Source organism: Perna viridis, chromosome 1 (assembly GCF_037379345.1).
Source record: "Perna viridis isolate PV_CMFRI_1.1 ecotype Kerala chromosome 1, ASM3737934v1, whole genome shotgun sequence".
NCBI classification, from domain to species: domain Eukaryota; kingdom Metazoa; phylum Mollusca; class Bivalvia; order Mytilida; family Mytilidae; genus Perna; species Perna viridis.
This window is the reverse complement of record NC_142445.1, coordinates 71,505,197-71,524,249: the sequence shown is the minus strand read 5'-3', so window position 1 is coordinate 71,524,249 and position 19,053 is coordinate 71,505,197. Positions and strand designations below refer to the sequence as shown.

At 33.0% G+C, this 19,053-nt stretch overlaps 1 protein-coding gene across 2 annotated transcripts in view; it reads right to left on the bottom strand.

Annotated features, from left to right (window-relative positions):
- The window catches only part of LOC148630246 (von Willebrand factor D and EGF domain-containing protein-like), a 46,413-nt gene extending 27,781 nt beyond the window's left edge, over window positions 1–18,632 (bottom strand). The window contains exons 1-6 of one of the 2 annotated variants that reach the window (XM_088564176.1): window positions 18,483–18,632; window positions 8,677–8,868; window positions 8,115–8,282; window positions 7,584–7,646; window positions 5,502–5,767; window positions 196–282 (exon numbers count right to left, since the gene is read on the bottom strand). In XM_088564176.1, coding sequence (XP_088420302.1) covers window positions 196–282; window positions 5,502–5,767; window positions 7,584–7,646; window positions 8,115–8,282; window positions 8,677–8,868; window positions 18,483–18,534 — 828 coding nt within the window. In that variant the 5' untranslated portion in view covers window positions 18,535–18,632. Of the gene's footprint in view, window positions 1–195; window positions 283–5,501; window positions 5,768–7,583; window positions 7,647–8,114; window positions 8,283–8,676; window positions 8,869–12,947; window positions 13,159–18,482 lie in introns of those variants that run through there. The other variant, XM_088564172.1, reaches the window with a different exon arrangement.
- Window positions 18,633–19,053: the final 421 nt, after the last annotated feature.

Sequence of the window (19,053 nt, the reverse complement as noted above, 5' to 3'; positions counted from 1 at the left end):
TTCCCTGTCTGGTCTTCGTTCCTGGGTTAAATTCTTTTAATTTTTGCTAAAATCTTAGTTCCCATGATTACTCTTATATTATATAGTAGAAAGATCTTGTTGAAAATTCGAAACTTGCACTAAAATTCGTTTGGAGATTAACAACATTAGCAAGGCGTTATTAGCTATTATCAAATTGTTTCTAACATTATTTACCTTAATACCTGCTTCAAACAAAGGGCTTTCAAACATTGGCCCGGGCACTGATGTTGCATTCAATCTTGCTTTTATCCTACAACTTACCTGGAATGTAAATAGTTTAGTTTACAACAGTCTTACATGAAAATTAGATCAGTCTTTTAGTACTGTACTACAAAGCCTTCAGTTCGGATGTTCAGGTATTCAGTACAAGATCGTATTACACACTAAACTTGATCATTATCTATTTATTACACTGTTACATGCCCCGACATGCATTCGTAACAGTAATTGAGAATAACTTAATTATACTTTTTTTTTAATTTAACCCACTTAAGTCGAGCGTCTATCAAATAGTATGATTAGTTAGAATAGTGAATTACTACGAAATGTTATGTACAGGTTATTTGTAGCGCAATGTGGCCATTGCCAGAGGGCATTATCAACCACTGTCCTGTGCATAACTAGTTCCTGCACGTTCACCAATAATTCGAATACATATATGTAGTGATTTATTTTATTTGGAAAATATGCCTTTATCGGAACTCACAACGAGCACGCTGATCCAGTTATCGAAAATCATTTTCGCGGTTTTAGAAGGAAAAATGGCTTAGAACTATTTGACAAAGGCTGGTTATTTCAAACGAAAAATATTATGTAAGAGTAATTTATAGCAATATTGTTTCTGCAGTGAATAAATAAAACAAATAATAATAATCTGCTGCCTCATTGCTCGAAGCAGTATGCTATAATATGCCATTGAAAAAAATTGATATCGTAAAATCGCGTTTTGGCTTAACTGTTAATCTCAGGAATGGCATTACTGTACAGTACTGTATCGAAAGTATCCAATTAGGGTTTTTGTCTTTTTGACATATTCACCCTATCCATTCTGGTTATAAACTCATTTCACCACAGTGAGTACATTTGCTTTACTCAGAGTAACTAAATTTATTGGAGTGTATCAGTGATTGAGTTGGACGGCTGTGAATGGCTGATTTAATTAATATTGTTTTTTATTATTAGCGGAAATATTAGTCTGCTGGATTTAATATTTGGTTCGTTTGCAACGCTAAATAAAAATTAAGATATTCGGTTTCACACACCGATATTTCACGGTATCAATAATTTCATATCAATATAATCTACATATACCCAAGCAAATATTCAAATATCCCATACAAAAATTACTCCGAATCATAATACAAAACTAGCAAATTGTAGAGTTATTAGTATGAGTTTATTGCGATTAATACATATCTCACACCAAACTCTTTAGACTTTAGATCTATTACCAGCTAGTGGTTATGCTCATGAGGTTTGTTAGAGTTATTTTGAAAAAAAATATTTAATTTTAATATGATTATTACTTTAACGTTATCATGCTTTACACAATTTACATACAAGTTATTAATGTTGAAGGTATGTTGTTTGGTAGTTGCATATAATTTGTTAACTTGGTGCTAAAGGATTTTTTATTTTTATTAGAGTTATTGTCTTCGAGCATTTATTTATTTATTTATTTATTTATTTATAGAATACATATACATATACACATAAAAGTACACAAAGATATTACATGAATAAAACTTGGCACTTATATGTGACCTTGAAACTTGTCAAAGATAGTCCATAGAGCCGTACTTATAAAAAAAAGGCTTATTTCTAATGGGGTCCTTAAAAAGAAAAGAATACATGAAAAATACTTGAATCTACTCATAAAGCATTCCACATTTGCTGAAATATTAACAGTCTATGTAAATACAAATTTATTATATATATACTTCTTCCTTCATAAAGAGTCTAAATTCAGTTTTGAAAGAATATTTTGTTGGTCATATTTTTAACAGTAGGTAGTAATTTGTTTCAAGTTTGTATAGCATGATATGTGAAAGTATCTTTCCTACATAATTTACAATTAGGTATACTATAAATGAAATTAAATTTAAAGCACCCCATGCATTTCCTTGATTTATTTTGAAATTTTCACACAACTAGGTACAGGTACAGTACCATGGTAAAAACATGGTCAATTCCAAGTTGGTTCACTCTGTCTGGCACCGAAAGCATATTGTCACTGTCAACTTTTTCAAAATTTATGCTTGTTCTGGGTCCCAAGCAGAGAATAAACCTAACAACTTCGTTTTGCAAGATTTACAATTTTTTGGATAAACCCGCCCCTAAACTACTGTACCAAGAGGCACATGAATAAACAAAATAGCATTGTATCAAAGATCCTGACAGTGTTATTCTCGATATGGAATCAAGACATTTAGCATTTCTATATAAAAAATTCAGTCTTCCATTGACTTTAGAAACAATATTTGACACTAAGTGTTCAAAGTTCAAATTACTGTCAATATAAACTCCGAGATATTTGACAACATCTGTAGCTTTAATTACATGATCATAACATTTTGGACGAGTTCTGCATAATCTGTCATGGGTTGTGACACTCTCCTGTCAGAAACTGTTCTCAGTAGAACTGTTTTGTTTTGTGTCATTCTTGATAGCATTATAACTACCTAACCAATAATAGAAGTTACATTCACTTCTAAATTACATTGATTAAAATAGGTACTGACACATTCTGATAGTTACTAGTTAAACTAGCTAGAAAATATACTTCTCTGACTAAATTACAAATGTACATAAAAAGAGGCGTACGGCGGGAAGGAAACCTTGCTATGTTTGAACTTGGTTTTAATTAGTTAATACCTCTTTTTTTTCGTTTTTTTTTTTTTTGTACGGCATGCAGTACCAACAAAAATTATTGGTACGGGCCTATTTTTATCTACCGTACCAGGCGCTACACCCCTGAGTTTAAAGAATTTTGACTGAATTTTATTTGTTATAGTTACATATATACTCACATGATATACATATTGATTTTTTTTACATTTTACACAGACTTTTTTAGACTGTTTTGTCAATCAAGTCATATTTTCATGATTATTACAATAATATATATGTTGCAGTCACCCACATGATAGATTTATTAAAAAAAAACATTTTATTTAATTATTTAAGACCATTATGGAAATAAACAGTGCTCCCCCTGATACATTTTGCAAAAAACTGTCAATCTTTAGAACTTGATTATATGTCGAAGTTACCAGTATGATACTAATATTGACAATTTTTACATTTCATACAATAATTTTAGACCATTATGGAAATTAAAAGTGCTCACCCTCATAGATTTTGCAAAAATATGAATTTTTTAGGATTTTAATTGAAATAAAATGTCAAAGTCACTAAAATGATACCAATACTTACAATATCTGCATTTCATACATCGATTTTAGACGCTTAGGTATAAGTTGGAAGTGCATACACTCATATATTAGGCAAAAAATATGTCTATTTTTACATTTTTGATTGAATTATATATGTCGCAATTACCAGTATGATCCTAATATTGACAATTTAAACATTTTATAAAATGATTTAAGACCATAATGTAAAACAAAAGTAATAGCACTCTCACATTAATTAATCTTGAACTTTTTCACAAAAAAATATCAATCCAAGCATCTTACAGGTTTTACACTTTGAACAGAATCATAAACTTGTATTATAGGTCTAAGATAGAATGTATAAAATTATACTTGTAAACCATGATTTTGGACGATGAGTGATTGAGCCTTGCGAGCCGACTGTTGGAAATGAACCATGAGTGATTGTGGTTGATGATCATAGAAAGTTGAGCGATTAGCTCTATATCGTGAAATTGTAATGATTCATTGCACATTTAATTTTTTTTTCAAATTGTTAAAATTACATCACACAGAAAAGATTTACTACTTAAAACAGTTTCAACTTTTTATTGCTCGGTCATCCTGTTCTCAATAAAGGTAACAACAAAATTACCGAACACTAATCAGATCCATAATAAAGTCAAATCCAAAAATAAATATTACACCACCGGAACAGCTGGTACCGCAATGGTCCTGACTTGGTACAAGCAAATCGCGGCGGGAATATACCGGTGGTGATTAAAAAGCATTTGCATGCTATAGTGTCATAATTGGTAAATCAGTGGTCATATCAGTACAAAGAAAAAAAACCAATCATCACTCATGGTTTTAGAGAAAACTGAGTATTTTTCAACCAAGGACTGATATTTGAAAAAAAGAATTTGGCAACAGATCTTTTGAAATGTAATTCCTCATACGCCTAATTCAGAACTGTATTACGCAGATACTTATGGCCTCCAAGAAAATCAGAGTAAATGACACTTGTTCTTGCGTAGCGAATCAATAGTGAAAAATAAACGCCATCTGCAGAAGATTGAGGTATATTGCTGCACAGGTAAGGAGATTTATAATTTAAAAATTAAAGTCTTTTCTTTTGTATCATAAATCTTAGTGCTGAGATGGCTACTGTTGTCGGATTCGAGATGTATGTCCAAATAAAAGGCTGAACATGTGTTTCTGTAGTCTCCTTTATCTCGAGCTCGTGCGGATATATTGAAATAACCATTTACCAACAGAAGGGTTGTTGATAGACAATACATTATCAAGTTATCTGTATGTGAAATTGAAGGATTAAAGGATATTTCATATTGTTCGGACGAAAAAATTCAGCCTCGTATGAATATAAAAAGGAGAAAAGCATAGTAAGTGCCCATTGTAATGCCAACTTGATGCAAAAAAATGCTCCTCCAAATTTGACAAATATGTTATTAATGAAGAAATCAAGCATTCTGCAAACCAGCTTTTCGGTGTAGCACGCTTTACATTTCTGCGATGATTTAGAAATATATGTGGACTTATGGTTGTTAAGGATATCATCTTTGTCAAAAGTAGTACATCTGTATGTGGCTTGAATTAGTATCAGCAACTGTCCACGGGTATGACAATTTAGAACAGCTTTTCGTATTATTATTATTTTTTGGGTCATGAACCTGGGCCACCTCTGTCAGGATCTGTCAGGATATCTGTTCTATCTTCTGTCATAGATCAGTTTTCCTGACTGACTCTGACATAATTTAATAGAGGAGGTTAGAAGTGATCGCATTTGTATTTGATGTTAAATTTGTTTACAGGAAGTTGTGAGGCAAGATTCAAATTCAAATATTCAGGCGGATCATTCATGATGGAAGATTGAACGTATTGGAATATACACGCATTTATAGCTATCTTAATAAGATAAGTAAACTTTTAACATTTATGGTTTAATGCTGTATTTATTTTTTGTTATTGACTGTATATTTGAAACTGATTTTTGTCCTCCTAGTTTTCTAGGAAAAACAATTTTGATCAGATTGAGAAACTGATCTATGAATAGAAGTTATACTAGGATCAGTGAACCATACTTACGATCATATTAAGATGGTAGGTATTGACCCAGTCAACTGGACGTAATAAAGACTGGCTAATGTCGGAAAAGTCAAGTCGCTTGTGAATTATACAACTTTCGCCATTGATATACCACTCCACATCGTAGGCATAAAATTGACCAGCAACGTCATTGAATGAACAATTAAACACTGGCTCTAAACTTGGACCAATGTCTGCATTCAGAATTCTACCTTCAGCCAAGTCTGCTATCACAACTGGACTGAATGTTTCCAAAGGTACAGCCGCTTTAATTAAAATGATAGCATTACGGTTAATGATATAAAAGTACAAACTATACGGGAAGAGGGGTAAGGGGGGGGGGGGTTACTGGACTTCTTATCTGGAAAAAAACTTTGCCGTTTAATTTCGAACTTCTCAAATTATTTCCTTTTCACCGGAAAAATGAAACGAATTCCCTGGTCAAAACTAGAAAAGAAAATACATACATACCCTGTCCTAGATCTTTTAAACTAATTATGTGAGTTTACTTTTGTGATATTTTTTTTCACTGTGATAACGCCAAAGTACTTTGACCTTGCCGCTTTATTTGCGCCTGTTCCAAGTCCAGACTTTCTGGTTTCTGTATATCTTGTTTCGTTTGCACTTTCAGTTTACTTTTATGTCGCTGGAGTACATATGGGCAGCTATTTTGCTGATCCTGTGTATAATATTGGTTTTTGTTTTTGTTGTTTACTGAAGACCCATGAGTGGCATTGTGCTGACATTTTTCATCCCATAGTGGTTGTTGTCTCTGACATATTCACCATATCCATTCTCGTTATATTCTATATTTGTTCAACGTGTCATAGTTTTCATTTTCTCAATCGTCTACCCCGGACTTGACTTTTTATGAGCAACCCGGCGGGTGTTTCTAGAAAAGCAGAGAAAAGGTGCACCTGATCCTTGCTCCCTGTTTTTGATGGAGTCCGAGTTGATCCTTCGCTTTTGTTACTTTGTATGTATGATTTTAGTTACTTTATGTTCTTTTTTGTGTATGTCTGCTTGCCATGTCTGGTCTTTGTCATTGGATTACATTGTTTTTATTACCGCTATAACTTTGGTTCCCTTGATTACTCTTTGATACAGATGAGATATTTTCTAACCTCTCAGCAAAACCCGTCGGCTATTTATAGACAAGCAGAGCACGCCTACTCTCTTGGTGCACCCGGTGCATGTTACAACTTTTAAGTTTTTAAGGATTACCGCTAGAATCTTGGGTTTCCTTGATTACTCTACCAGAAGAGCTCCCTCTACATTTGTAAGACAGTTTGTAAAGTACTGTCGTAGAATAATTCTAGAGTCAGCTCTTCTGACAGTTCTACCAGAGCCGCCATTAAAGACTGTTCAACGAGAGCTCGAAAAGTTTCAAGTAATATTTTACATTGTATTAGCACATTCGTACATGAAACTGCACTTACAACTTTCTCTACTTTTGTTGAATGAATTTCAAATTATTGTAAACAGACTTTTGAATCAAGAAGGTTCCTACAATCATTTGTACATGTGGTGCGGAAACAGTTAAATTATAAAACTAGTGGAAATATCTAGTAAACACAACACTGGGAACAATCTAGGGGAATTCTGTGGATATTACCGTACCACAAGTACAGACATAGCAAAATCCTTGGATAAAACAACACTGAAAACACCAGAGACACAAAGGTAAATCCTTTGACAATACAACCCCAGGAATACGAAAGTTGAAATCATTGGACAATGCAACATCGGGAACACCTAGAATACAAACAAAATCATTGGATAATAAATCCGACGGGAAAATCTCTTGGAAATTTTTGCACAATACATCACAGAGAACACCGAAGGAATAAAATAGGGGAAACCCGTGAACAATACAAAAAATTTACACCAGGGAAATGTTTTCGAAGATTATTCATCGGGAAAAATTCTGACAGTTCTACAGAGCCGGCATTAAGGACTGTTCAACGAGAGCTAGAAAAGTGTCAAGTAATATTTTACATTGTATTAGCAAATTTGTACATGAAACTGCACTTAAAACTTCCTAGATTGTGATTGCATTTTTTACAAGCCATTTTGAATTACCTGAACATCCTGGTGAAAATCCGTTTTCTGAATATTCCCCTTCCGGACATTGAATGTCTGTACCTATAATGATTTTTATCATACAATCGATATTTAGTGAATTTTCGTTGTTTTAGTGATAATAGAATGAAAGGACATCTTGTGATATACACGTTTTAATGTTACTTGCTCGTACAAGAAGATGATCAAGAAGGAAATATAATGCTTGGTATTTTTTTTTCTTACCCATAACAATATTTTATTACAGTTTAAGTATATTTTCAGGATAAAATCATTGTTATTTGAACACAGACCCAAAAGTGGTGTAAGGTATGCAAACATTTTCTGGGCGCACTTTTTTTGTGATATGTGCTGTGTTCTTCATTCATTGTCCATTTTAAGTTATCTTGGTTGTTTTGTCCATTGTGTGTTTATTGGAGGACTTTATCAAGGTACCTTGTGCGAATGATAAGAAAGATTATGATTTATTTTTCCTTAATAGCTTCAAAATTTTCTTATACCCTTTATAAGTCTATCATACATGCAACATACCAAAACAATATGCTGCTGAAGCCTGTTGACTGATAACCAGGTTATACACGAGGAAACCTCCCGGACACCTCCTGATATCAATGTTCCACGATACATCACATTGGGATAATATTGTTTCTACACAGACTGGCTGTGTTACCTGTGTACCAGCGACAGTGGGAAGTGTTCCTATGTGAAAAATAAGTTAAATCGTGAAAAACTCTCGACATTGACGATTTATTATATTTTGCATTGGTTCTTTCATTGTTAACAACAGCCTGTAAAAGCACCAGACCTTCAGGTATTATAGTGCCCATATTTAGGTCATTGAACATAAAGTGATCCTAAATCTCAGATGAAATTATCTCGTTTTCGACCCTACTACAATATTTCACTGTTTTCAAATTGTGAAGGATATCGCGTGTACAGTTCCAAATGTAATCCAGGCGATCAGTATTAGGAATAGTGTCGGTTAACACCGCTGCTTTGCCAAAAAATGTCCAGTAATAGATGTGTTGTATATCAAAAACTTGAACAAACAGTAATAAGTTTTTTTATTTATTAGAAGAAGCTAATGACGTACCGTTCAACCATATTGGGTAAAGTGTACCACATCTCATAAACCCAGGAGGTTCTGTAGGAATCTCTTCACCTGAAAGACTGACAACTCTATACCAACCCTCCGGTATTCTGTCATCACTGATTGCTGTACCACTCAATTCAAATACCACTGATCTTTGTACATTGTCTAACAGTAAGTGGTCTGTGCATGGATCTGCAATAAAAGTGCAATAGACCTAGTTTTCAGATAGGCTCATCCAATTAGGATGAAACTTCACAGAGAAAAAAAATACGATATATACACATTTAAATTATTGTTTACTCATTGATATTAAGACATTCAAAACAAGTTAAAATAGACAAAACGAGTCATTGACTTGATCATTTTTAAAACGACTTCGATAGTAATGTAAAATTCCAATTCGAAGAACTGTAAACTTCCTGTTCTATTTCCACAGACGAAATAAGATATATTTAGATTGTGTTGCTCTATTCTATATTTGTTTTCCTTTAGTCGTTTACATGATTCTTTTTTCCGGTTTGGCCTATGGAAACAGCCAAATTGTTCTCAAATCATCAATATTTGTATATATGGCTTATTTTACAATTTCCCAAATCATTAATTTTGTGGAAGAACTTCATTTATTATTGCAGCAAAAAATAAGTACACATCCTGCATGTAACAAAAATTTAGTGAAATGAGATTAACATACAGTAAGGAGTTTTATCACAATTCAAACAAACAAATAAAACAGAAGAACAAATACACAGCAAATGATTTACATAAGGTACATGTAAATATAAAAAGAAATCACACAGAAAGTAAATCATAACGAACAATCCGGAGAAATTGAATGCTTTAAATTTAAAATATTTGTAATGTTCAATGCCACATTCGCAAGATGCAGACTATATGACGAAAGAATGCCCTAATCATATGTAAAACAATCTAATGCACAAATAACTACTGCTATAAAGTGTGATACATTTAGTAAGGTACCAATCTTTGTGTTTGACTATGCTACGTTTACGTTATCAAACGTTTTTCTAAACATTGTGGCTCTTTTCGCGAGAAAGAACAACCCTTTTTAGACTTATTTTGAATAATAAAGACATTGAAGAAAAATAACAATGCAAAAATCATTGTTAATCTGATCTCGGCGCTAAATAGTTATTGCGTTTTCAATTCGACTTTTCCAGTTTGTCGCAGGCAAAATTTTACAATATATACTAAATTTCTCTACTTCTCTACTTTTGTTGAATAAATTTCAAATTATTGTAAACAGACTTTTGAATCAAGAAGGTTCCTACAATCATTTGTACTTGTGGTGCGGAAACAGTTAAAGTATAAAACTAGTGGAAATATCTGGTAAACACAACACTGGGAACAATCTAGGGGAATTCTGTGGATATTACCGTACCATAAGTACAAACATAGCAAAATCCTTGGATAAAACAACATTGAAAACACCAGAGACACAAAGGTAAATCCTTGGACAATACAACCCCAGGAATACGAAAGTTGAAATCATTGGACAATGCAACAAAAAAAAACTTCGCTTAATAATAATGTTACTGGAATGCTGCTAAATTGTCCATTTTTAGTGTATTCCAAGTACCGATTAACCACAAATTCTCCTTCAAATATAAAAAAATGGTACCGACGAATTTAAATGAAACCACAGCAAATCCTTGGACAATACAACACTGGGAACGAAGGTACATACTAGAAAAAAAATTATGGAAAATACGACACAGGGAACAACTAAAGTAAACATTAGGAAAAATACTTGATTAATACAACACCAGAAATCAAAGAAGTCACAAACTAGGAAATATGATATGAAAAATATATTAACTTTAATTAAAAAAAACACCTAAAATGTTGAAAATTTAAAAATATAAAATTTAATTTGACAGTGTAAATATTTGATAAAAAAATATGCAGTGGGTACTGTATGGGGTATGCGGATTTTTCTATGAGAATGGGAATGGGGGAAATAGGGAATGGGGAAGTTTATAGCATTCAAGAGCTGTATAATACAACACCGGAAACAACGAAGATACAGTCCAGAGGAAATCATTGGACAATACAACACTGAGAACAACGAAAGTACAAACTAAGGGAAATCCTGGAATAATACATCACTATGAACACCAAAGGTTCAATTGAAGGGGAGATCATTGGATGATAAATTTTGTTAAATACTTGTACAATTCAAGACCAGGAACATTGAAGAAACAAACTAGGCAAATTCTTGGATAATACTACAACGGGAAGACCAGAGGGACAAAAATGGACAAATCCTTGGACAATAGAACTCCGTGAAAACCGAAAGTATAAACTAAAGGAAATATCTTAAACAACAGTACACAGAGAACAATAAAGGTAATATTTGTATAATACACCACCGGGAACTCCAAAGGTACAAATAAGGGTAAGTCGTTTGACAATACAACAACGGGCACGCCAAAAATAAAAACTAGTTAAAAGTAGTGGACAATACAACACTGGAAACACCGAATGTATAAACTAGAGAAAATCAACAGACAATACAACACTTTGATAACAAAACGCACAAACTAGGGGAAATTCGTGGACAATATAATGTACAACACTGGGAACAGAATACGGACACTATACGTGAAATGATAAAACCAAACCAGCCTTTAATTGCAAATTAGATTCCTCTCCGAAAAAAAAAGACATACATGCTCTTGGATTTGTGACTCTGAAGATACAATAACTTGATGTCGATGAACACATGAAACAGACACGATCAACATACACAATGTAATAAACAAGGGCAAGCTGTTAAATGGTGGATTAAACCAGGTTTTATAGCACTGCAACAGCTTTGGATATTGTTCACATGTGGTGTTTCAAATGGCAAATCTCGATCAATATCGATAAAACAAATGTAGTACATTTCAGATGTCCTTCAATTCGACGATCTGTCTTTAAATTTTACTGTGGAAGTTCGAAAGTTGAATATAATACTAAATATATATATCTTGGGATGTGGATATGCGAGCATTTAGATTAGAAGTTTACAGTTTGGGAAGTAAGAAAATCTGCAAGTCGGGCACTATCGGCATTATATATAATGAAAATTTTCGAGAAACTTTATGAAAGTCTTGTTCAGCCGGTTCTATTACATGGATCGAGTATCTTGGTTGATCAGAACATAAACAACTAGAGACAGTACAAAAAAAGCATGTCGATACTTCTTAGGTGCATCCAAAAACTCTTCAAATTTGAGATTTTGGAATGAAATAGCGTGAAAACGAAACAGAACATCGAAGTAGCAAGACTATTCTGGTCCATGCTCCAAGTTTTTAGTGGCGTCCGAGTTGCTCATTTGCTTTTGTTACTTTGTATGTATGATTGTTGTATATGTCTGTTTTCCATGATGCTAAGAAAACCAAACGTCGTTCATGGCATTCACGTGTATTGCAACAGGGCAAAGTTGGTAACATCAGTAATCAAAACAAGATATATTAATGATATTATGAAAATCAAAGGTCTATAATCTTTTCCTCAGAAACAGAATTCAGAACAATTACAGTCAACCCAAAATATGCTGGAATGAGGTTCAAACGTATAGCCGCATCCAAACCATAGATCCTGTCAGTTGGCTACGACGACCTGGTGAAAATTCAGTAAAGTTGTATGGTTTAGGTATAGGATATAATGTTCGTTGGGCTAGTTACAAACTAATAAAACAGAATCCTATCTTTGAAATCAATAGCTGTAAAATTGTTTCTAAAGGCAATGAATGAAAAATATATTAATGATTTGTGTAGCTGATTTTTTGTCTTTCTCATATTTTTATTTCTATTTCAATTTGTATTTAAAATGACACAATGCCTTTTGCACAGGATGCCGACTAGATTTATAACATTTAAACAGACTCTGAAATAAGCACAATTCTTGGTCAGAGTTCCTATGGAGTTGGCAAATATCCTTGAAGTAAAATGATCTTTGGTGGAAAAAATCAGAAGTGTTACAAACACTTGCTTTAAGATTCATTTAAATCAGTTTTAGAAATCGAACAATTAAAGAATTATGTTCTTAATTATTTCCTCTACAAGGTGATTTCTATGTTTTTTCCGTAGTTGTATAAGGCTGTTATGTAACTGTTAGACAAAAAATATTGCACAAAAAAAATATAAATAAAAAAAGAAACACAGACATACGTAATTATGGACAGGAGAGACGAAAATGAAATATTAATGTCGCGCATAACCTATTATGAATATACATGCTGAATATAGAATATAAGATCTTACCTATCTGACAAATTACTGCATGAAGACATAGTATCACAATTATGATCAACATCTTGTAATTTCAATTTGGACTAGAAACCAATTATGAAATAAAGATGTTAAATTACTTTACGACTTGCATCATTGTGAAATCCAAAGCATTTCTCAACTTGCTCATTCAATTTAAAAAAAACACGTAAACATTTGCAGATCATAAATGTACCAAATAACGGCGTTTGTATATATATATATATATAGATATATATATATATATATATATATATATATATATATATATATATATATATATCATTGTTTACTCATTGTAATTTAAAACAAGTTAACATAGACGAAACGACTTATTAACGTGATCATTTTAAAAGGACTTCGATAGTAATGTAAAATTCCAATTCGAAGAACTGTAAACTTCCTGTTCTATTTCCACAGACGAAATAAGATATATTTAGATTGTGTTGCTCTAATCTATATTTGTTTTCTTTTTTCCGATTTGGCCAATGGAAACAGCCACATTTTTCGCAAATCATCAATATTTGTGTATATGGCTTATTTTACAATTTCTCAAATCATTAATTTTGTGGAAGTCCTTCATTATTTATTGCAGCAAAGAAAAAAGTACACACCCTGCATGTAACAAAAAATTGAAAAAAGTGAAAAAAAATGAATAATATACAGTTAGGAGTTTTATCAAAATTCAAACGAAAACAAAAAACAAAGAACAAATACACAGCAAATGATTTACATAAGGTACATGTAAATATATAAAGAAATCACACAGAAAGTAAATCATAACGAACAATCTGGAGAAATAGAATGATTAAAATTTCAAATATTTGTAATATTGAATGCCACATTTGCAAGATGCAGACTATATGAAAAAAGGAATGCACAAATCACATGTAAAACAATCTAATGCACAAATAACTACTGCTATAAAGTGTGATACATTTATTAAGGTACCAATCTTTGTGTTTGACTATGCAACGTTTACGTTATCAAACGTTTTGCTAAACATTGTACGCGTATGCATATGGCTCTTTTCATGAGAAAGAATCACTATTTTTTAGACTTTTTTGAATTATCAAGGTATCGGAGAAAAATACCAATGCAAAAACAAGTTAATAATCTGATCTCGGTGCTAAATATTGTATCCATCAGCACCATGAAAACTGATTTATTCAACGGGTCACAGTTTTCCTTTCCTCGTTTGTCTACCCCGGACTTGACTTTTTATGAGCAACTCGGCGGTTGTTTCTAGAAAAGCAGAGGACGTTTACCCTACCGGTGCACCTGGTCCATGCTCCCAGTTTTTAGTGGAGTCCGAGTTGCTCATTTACTTTTGTTAATTTGTATGTATGATCTTAGTTACTGTATGTTCTTTGTTGTGCATGTCTGTTTTCCATGTCTGGTCTTTGGAATACATTCTTTTGATTAGCGCTATAACCTTGGTTCCCTTGATTACTCTTACAACGTTTTGAATTCGACTTTTTCAGTTTGTCAATATATGCCAAGTTGTTCAAATAATTGTGAGACAGACCTTTTTTTATGAAACTTGGGGCTTCCTACAATCAATTTACAATCACTTACACTATGGTTTGATACGAATCTCCAACATAGAAACAGGAAATGTGTCCCATTTTGGAAATCCATAGTAAAAGCAAGGAACGACGATTAACTACTTTTTACTACTAAATCAATGTTATTTTTCGTAATTTTAAGATTTTACAGCAAACAAATCACTTAGACGTAACATTTTGATCAATGAAATAATTTATATGTGAATGACAAGATTATCGCACTTTTATCGTGGTCCGACAAATGAATACCGAAGTGTGTAGCTGTAGATTTTTAAGGGTTTAGTTCTAATAACCTTCAGAATGTTATTTCCTTCAATTTTGTCTTACTATCCGTTGTATATGATTAAAGAATCCTCACATTTTGAAGTCTCACAAAATTGTCTGATCATCTAAAAATATTTTATCCTTATATTTTGTGTCGTTCAATCTACCGTCCTCTTACTCATTCATCATAATACACAAATGAGTTTCGTCCTTTGCATCAATATCATTAATATAAAATTGCAGTACATCCTTGGGGAAATATTTGGAGAATACAAAACATGGTAGATCAAGGGTACAAACAAGGAGAAATTCTTGAATAATAAATTCCCAGAAACACTGAAAGTTTGGACTAGAGAAAATCTTTGGACAATAAAACAAACAGAACAAAGGTACGCACAAACAAAAATCCATGGATAATACATCACCGGAAACACCGATAGTATGAACTAGAGGAAATCCTAGGACAATACAACAACGGGAAAAACAAAGATAGAAAAAAAGAAAAACTCGGCGGGTGTTTCTAGAAAAGCAGAGGACGCTTACCCTACCGGTGCTCCATGCTCCCAGTTTTTAGTGGAGTCCGAGTTGCTCATTTGCGTTTGTTACTTTGTATGTATGATTTAAGTTACTTTCTGTTCTTTGTTGTGTATGTCATGGATTACATTCTTCTGATTACCGCTATAACCTTGGTTCCCTTGATTACTTTTGGATAATACATCCCCAGAAACACCGAAAGTATGAACTAGAAGAAATCTTTGGACAATACAAAAACGGAAATAACGAAGGTACAAACAAAGGATAATTCATTGATAATACATCACCGGAAACACGAACAGTATGAACTAGACGAAATCATTTGTCAATACAACAACGGGAGTAAAGAAAGTACAAAATAGGTAAAATACATTTTCAATACAACACGGAGAAAACTGAAGGTATAAACCAGAGCAACACTTGGATAATAGATCATATGGATCACTGAAGCCACATACAAAAAAAATTCTTGAACAATACATAGGGTAGAACACCAAAGATACAAGTGTGAAATCCTTGGCCAATATAACAACGGGAATAACGAAGGTTCAAAGAAAGAGAAATCCATGGATAATAAATCACTGGAAACACCGAAAGTAAGAACTAAAGGAAATCCTTGGACAATAATACAAGGGGAATACCGAAGATTCAAAGAAAGAGAAATCCATAGATAATACAACACTGAAAACACCGAAAGTAAGAACTAAAGGAAATCCTTGGACAATAATACAAGGGGAATACCGAAGGTTCAAAGAAAGAGAAATCCATAGATAATACAACACTGAAAACACCGAAAGTATGAACTAGAAGAAATCCTTGGGCAATACAACAACGGGGGTAACGAAAGTACAAACAAAGAGCAATCTTTGAATAATACATTCCCGGAAACACCGGAAGTATGAACTAGAGGAAACTTTGGACAATATCGACGGGAACAACAAAGGTAGAAAAAAAAGAAAATCCTTGGATAATACACCACCAGAAAAAAAAATATGAACTAGAGGAAATTTTTGGCAATACCAAAAACGGGCATTATGAAACTACAAACAAAGGGAAATCCACGTATAATAAAATATCCGGAAAACCGGTGAGAAAAAGTTGTGAAATATTTGGACAATACAACACTAAATCACAAAATGCACAGCCAAAAAGTAAATCTTTAGACTTCTTACTTTTAGGCTTCTGGAACAGGGTTATGTTGCTACAAGTTTGAAGACATCATAACAGAAGTCTGTTTTCCATGTCTGATCTTTGTCCCTCGATAACATTCTTTTGATTTCCGTTAAAGTCTTGGTTCCCTTCATTACTCTTTAAGACACTTCAACCCCAAAAATACCAAAATTACAAACTAGAAGAAATCCTTTGAAATACAACCCTGCGAACACTGACGGTACAAACTAGGGGAAATCTGTAGACATGGAACATCGGGATATTCGAAGGTCTAGACTAGTTAAATAATCTGAACATTTCCACATCGGCAGAACTTGATGAACAATCTAGGGGAATTATGTGGATATTACTGCACCGCAAGTACAAACATGGGAAAATCCTTAGATAAAACAACACTGAAAATACCAGAGCCATAAACAAAGGTAAATCCCTGTACAATACAATTCCAGGAACAAACTAGAGGAACGCTATGGACAATACAAGACTTGAAATACAGAATGAAAGCACAAACTAGGGACAATACAGTGTACAAGACTGGGAACAGAATAATGACAATACACGTGAAATGATCAAACCGAACCAGCCTTTTATTGCAAATTTAGATTCCACTCTAAGAAAAGGACATACATGCTCTTGGAGATATGACTCTGAAGATTCAATAACTTGATGTTGCAGTGACCTGACAAATAGGATACGGGAAAACGCTTTCCCCGGCCATAAGAAGATTACTGGACGAACTACAAGTAGCTTTGCATAATTAAGGATGAGGACTGTCTTAGTATTCATCTTTTTATAGTGACAAGACTGATATTCAAGATGTAAAAGAATTTTACAGGCCATTACCACTATGTCGATATTAAGTTTTCTTACTCGAATGAATATATTAGAAACATTCTACGTGAAACCGCAGAAACCAAATACCGTCAAAATACTGAAGAGTCAGCAGTAGCTATAGGATGATTCAAATACGTCATAATCCAAAAACATAACCTTAACATGAACACATGAAACATACACGATCTACATACACAATGTACCAAACAAGCGCAAGCTGTTAAATGGTGGATTAAACCAGGTTTTAAAGATTCTGGTATATTGCGATACAAGCTGGCAGTAGAAAATTGCAACAGGGCAAAGTTGGTAAAATCAGTAATCAAAACAGGCCAGAAGAAGTATTAATGATATTATGAAAATCAAAGGTCTATAATCTTTTCCTCAGAAACAGAATTCAGAACAATAACAGTCAACCCAAAATATGCTGGAATTCAGTTCAAACGTATAGCCGCATCCACACCATAGATCCTGTCAGTTAGACTACGAAGAATTGGTGAAAGTTCAATAAAGTTGTATGGTTAGCGGTATAGGATATAATGTTCTTTGGGCTAGTTACAAACAAATAAAACAAAAATATGAGAATCCTATCTTTGATATTAAGTTATAATTTTTTTTTCTCTGGAAATTTGCAACTGAAAGTATTTAATTTAAGGTAATGATACGAACAATCTATTAATGATTCTTGTAGCTGATTTTTTGTCCTTCTCATATTTTTATTTTATTTCAATTTGTATTTAAAGTGACAAAATGTCTTTTGCTTAGGATTCCGATAAGATTCATGACATTTAAACAGACTCTAGAATAAGGACAACTCTTGGTCAGAATTTATATGAAATCGGCCGATATCCTTTGAGTTAAAGCATTTTGGGTGGAAAAGGCCAGATGTTTTATAATTGCTTACCTTCAGATTTATTTACATCAGATTTAGAATTCGAACGATGTAAGAATTATGTTCTTATTTGTTTCCACTAAATGGTAATTTCTGTGTTTTTTTCCGCAGTTGTATAAGGCTGTTATGTAACAGAAAAAAATATCAAAAAAAAAAGAAACACAAAAAAGAAACACAAACATACGTAATTATGGACAGGAGAGACGAAAATGAAATATTAATGTCGCGTATAACCTATTATGAATATACATGCTGAATATAAGATCTTACCTATCTGACAAATTACTGCAGGAAGACATAGTATCACAATTATGATCAACATCTTGTTAATTCCATTTAGACTAGACTAAACTAAAAATATGAAATAAAGATGTTCAATTACTTTACGACTTGTATCATAACTTCCTGGTTCAATTAAAAAAAATACGTAAACATTTGCAGATCATAAATGTACCAAAAAACAGCTTTTGTAAATATATAGCCAAGTTGGCCGACTGGTCTAGAGCGTTGGACTTAGTGCAGGCGATGTTGGCATATATGTCACAGAAAGAGAAGGGGTTTGAATCCCGCTGAGGAAGCGACCAAAAAACCAAAGTTGGGGTGTAGTTAAGACTTGATATATATATATATGTAAACGTCTCAGAATGTGACGACTCTATTCGCTACACTGCTCCATCGGATCATATTGATACAGGGAAGATATATGAACGTATAGAAAGGTCTGAAAAATTCCCAACGATGTTAGAACTGTCAAATTGGGATGCAAATATTTTATTTTAGACCACTCGGCCAGCTAGGCTATATAAAAATATAGCTTTCGCTGGCCGGGTCATTCCTCCTC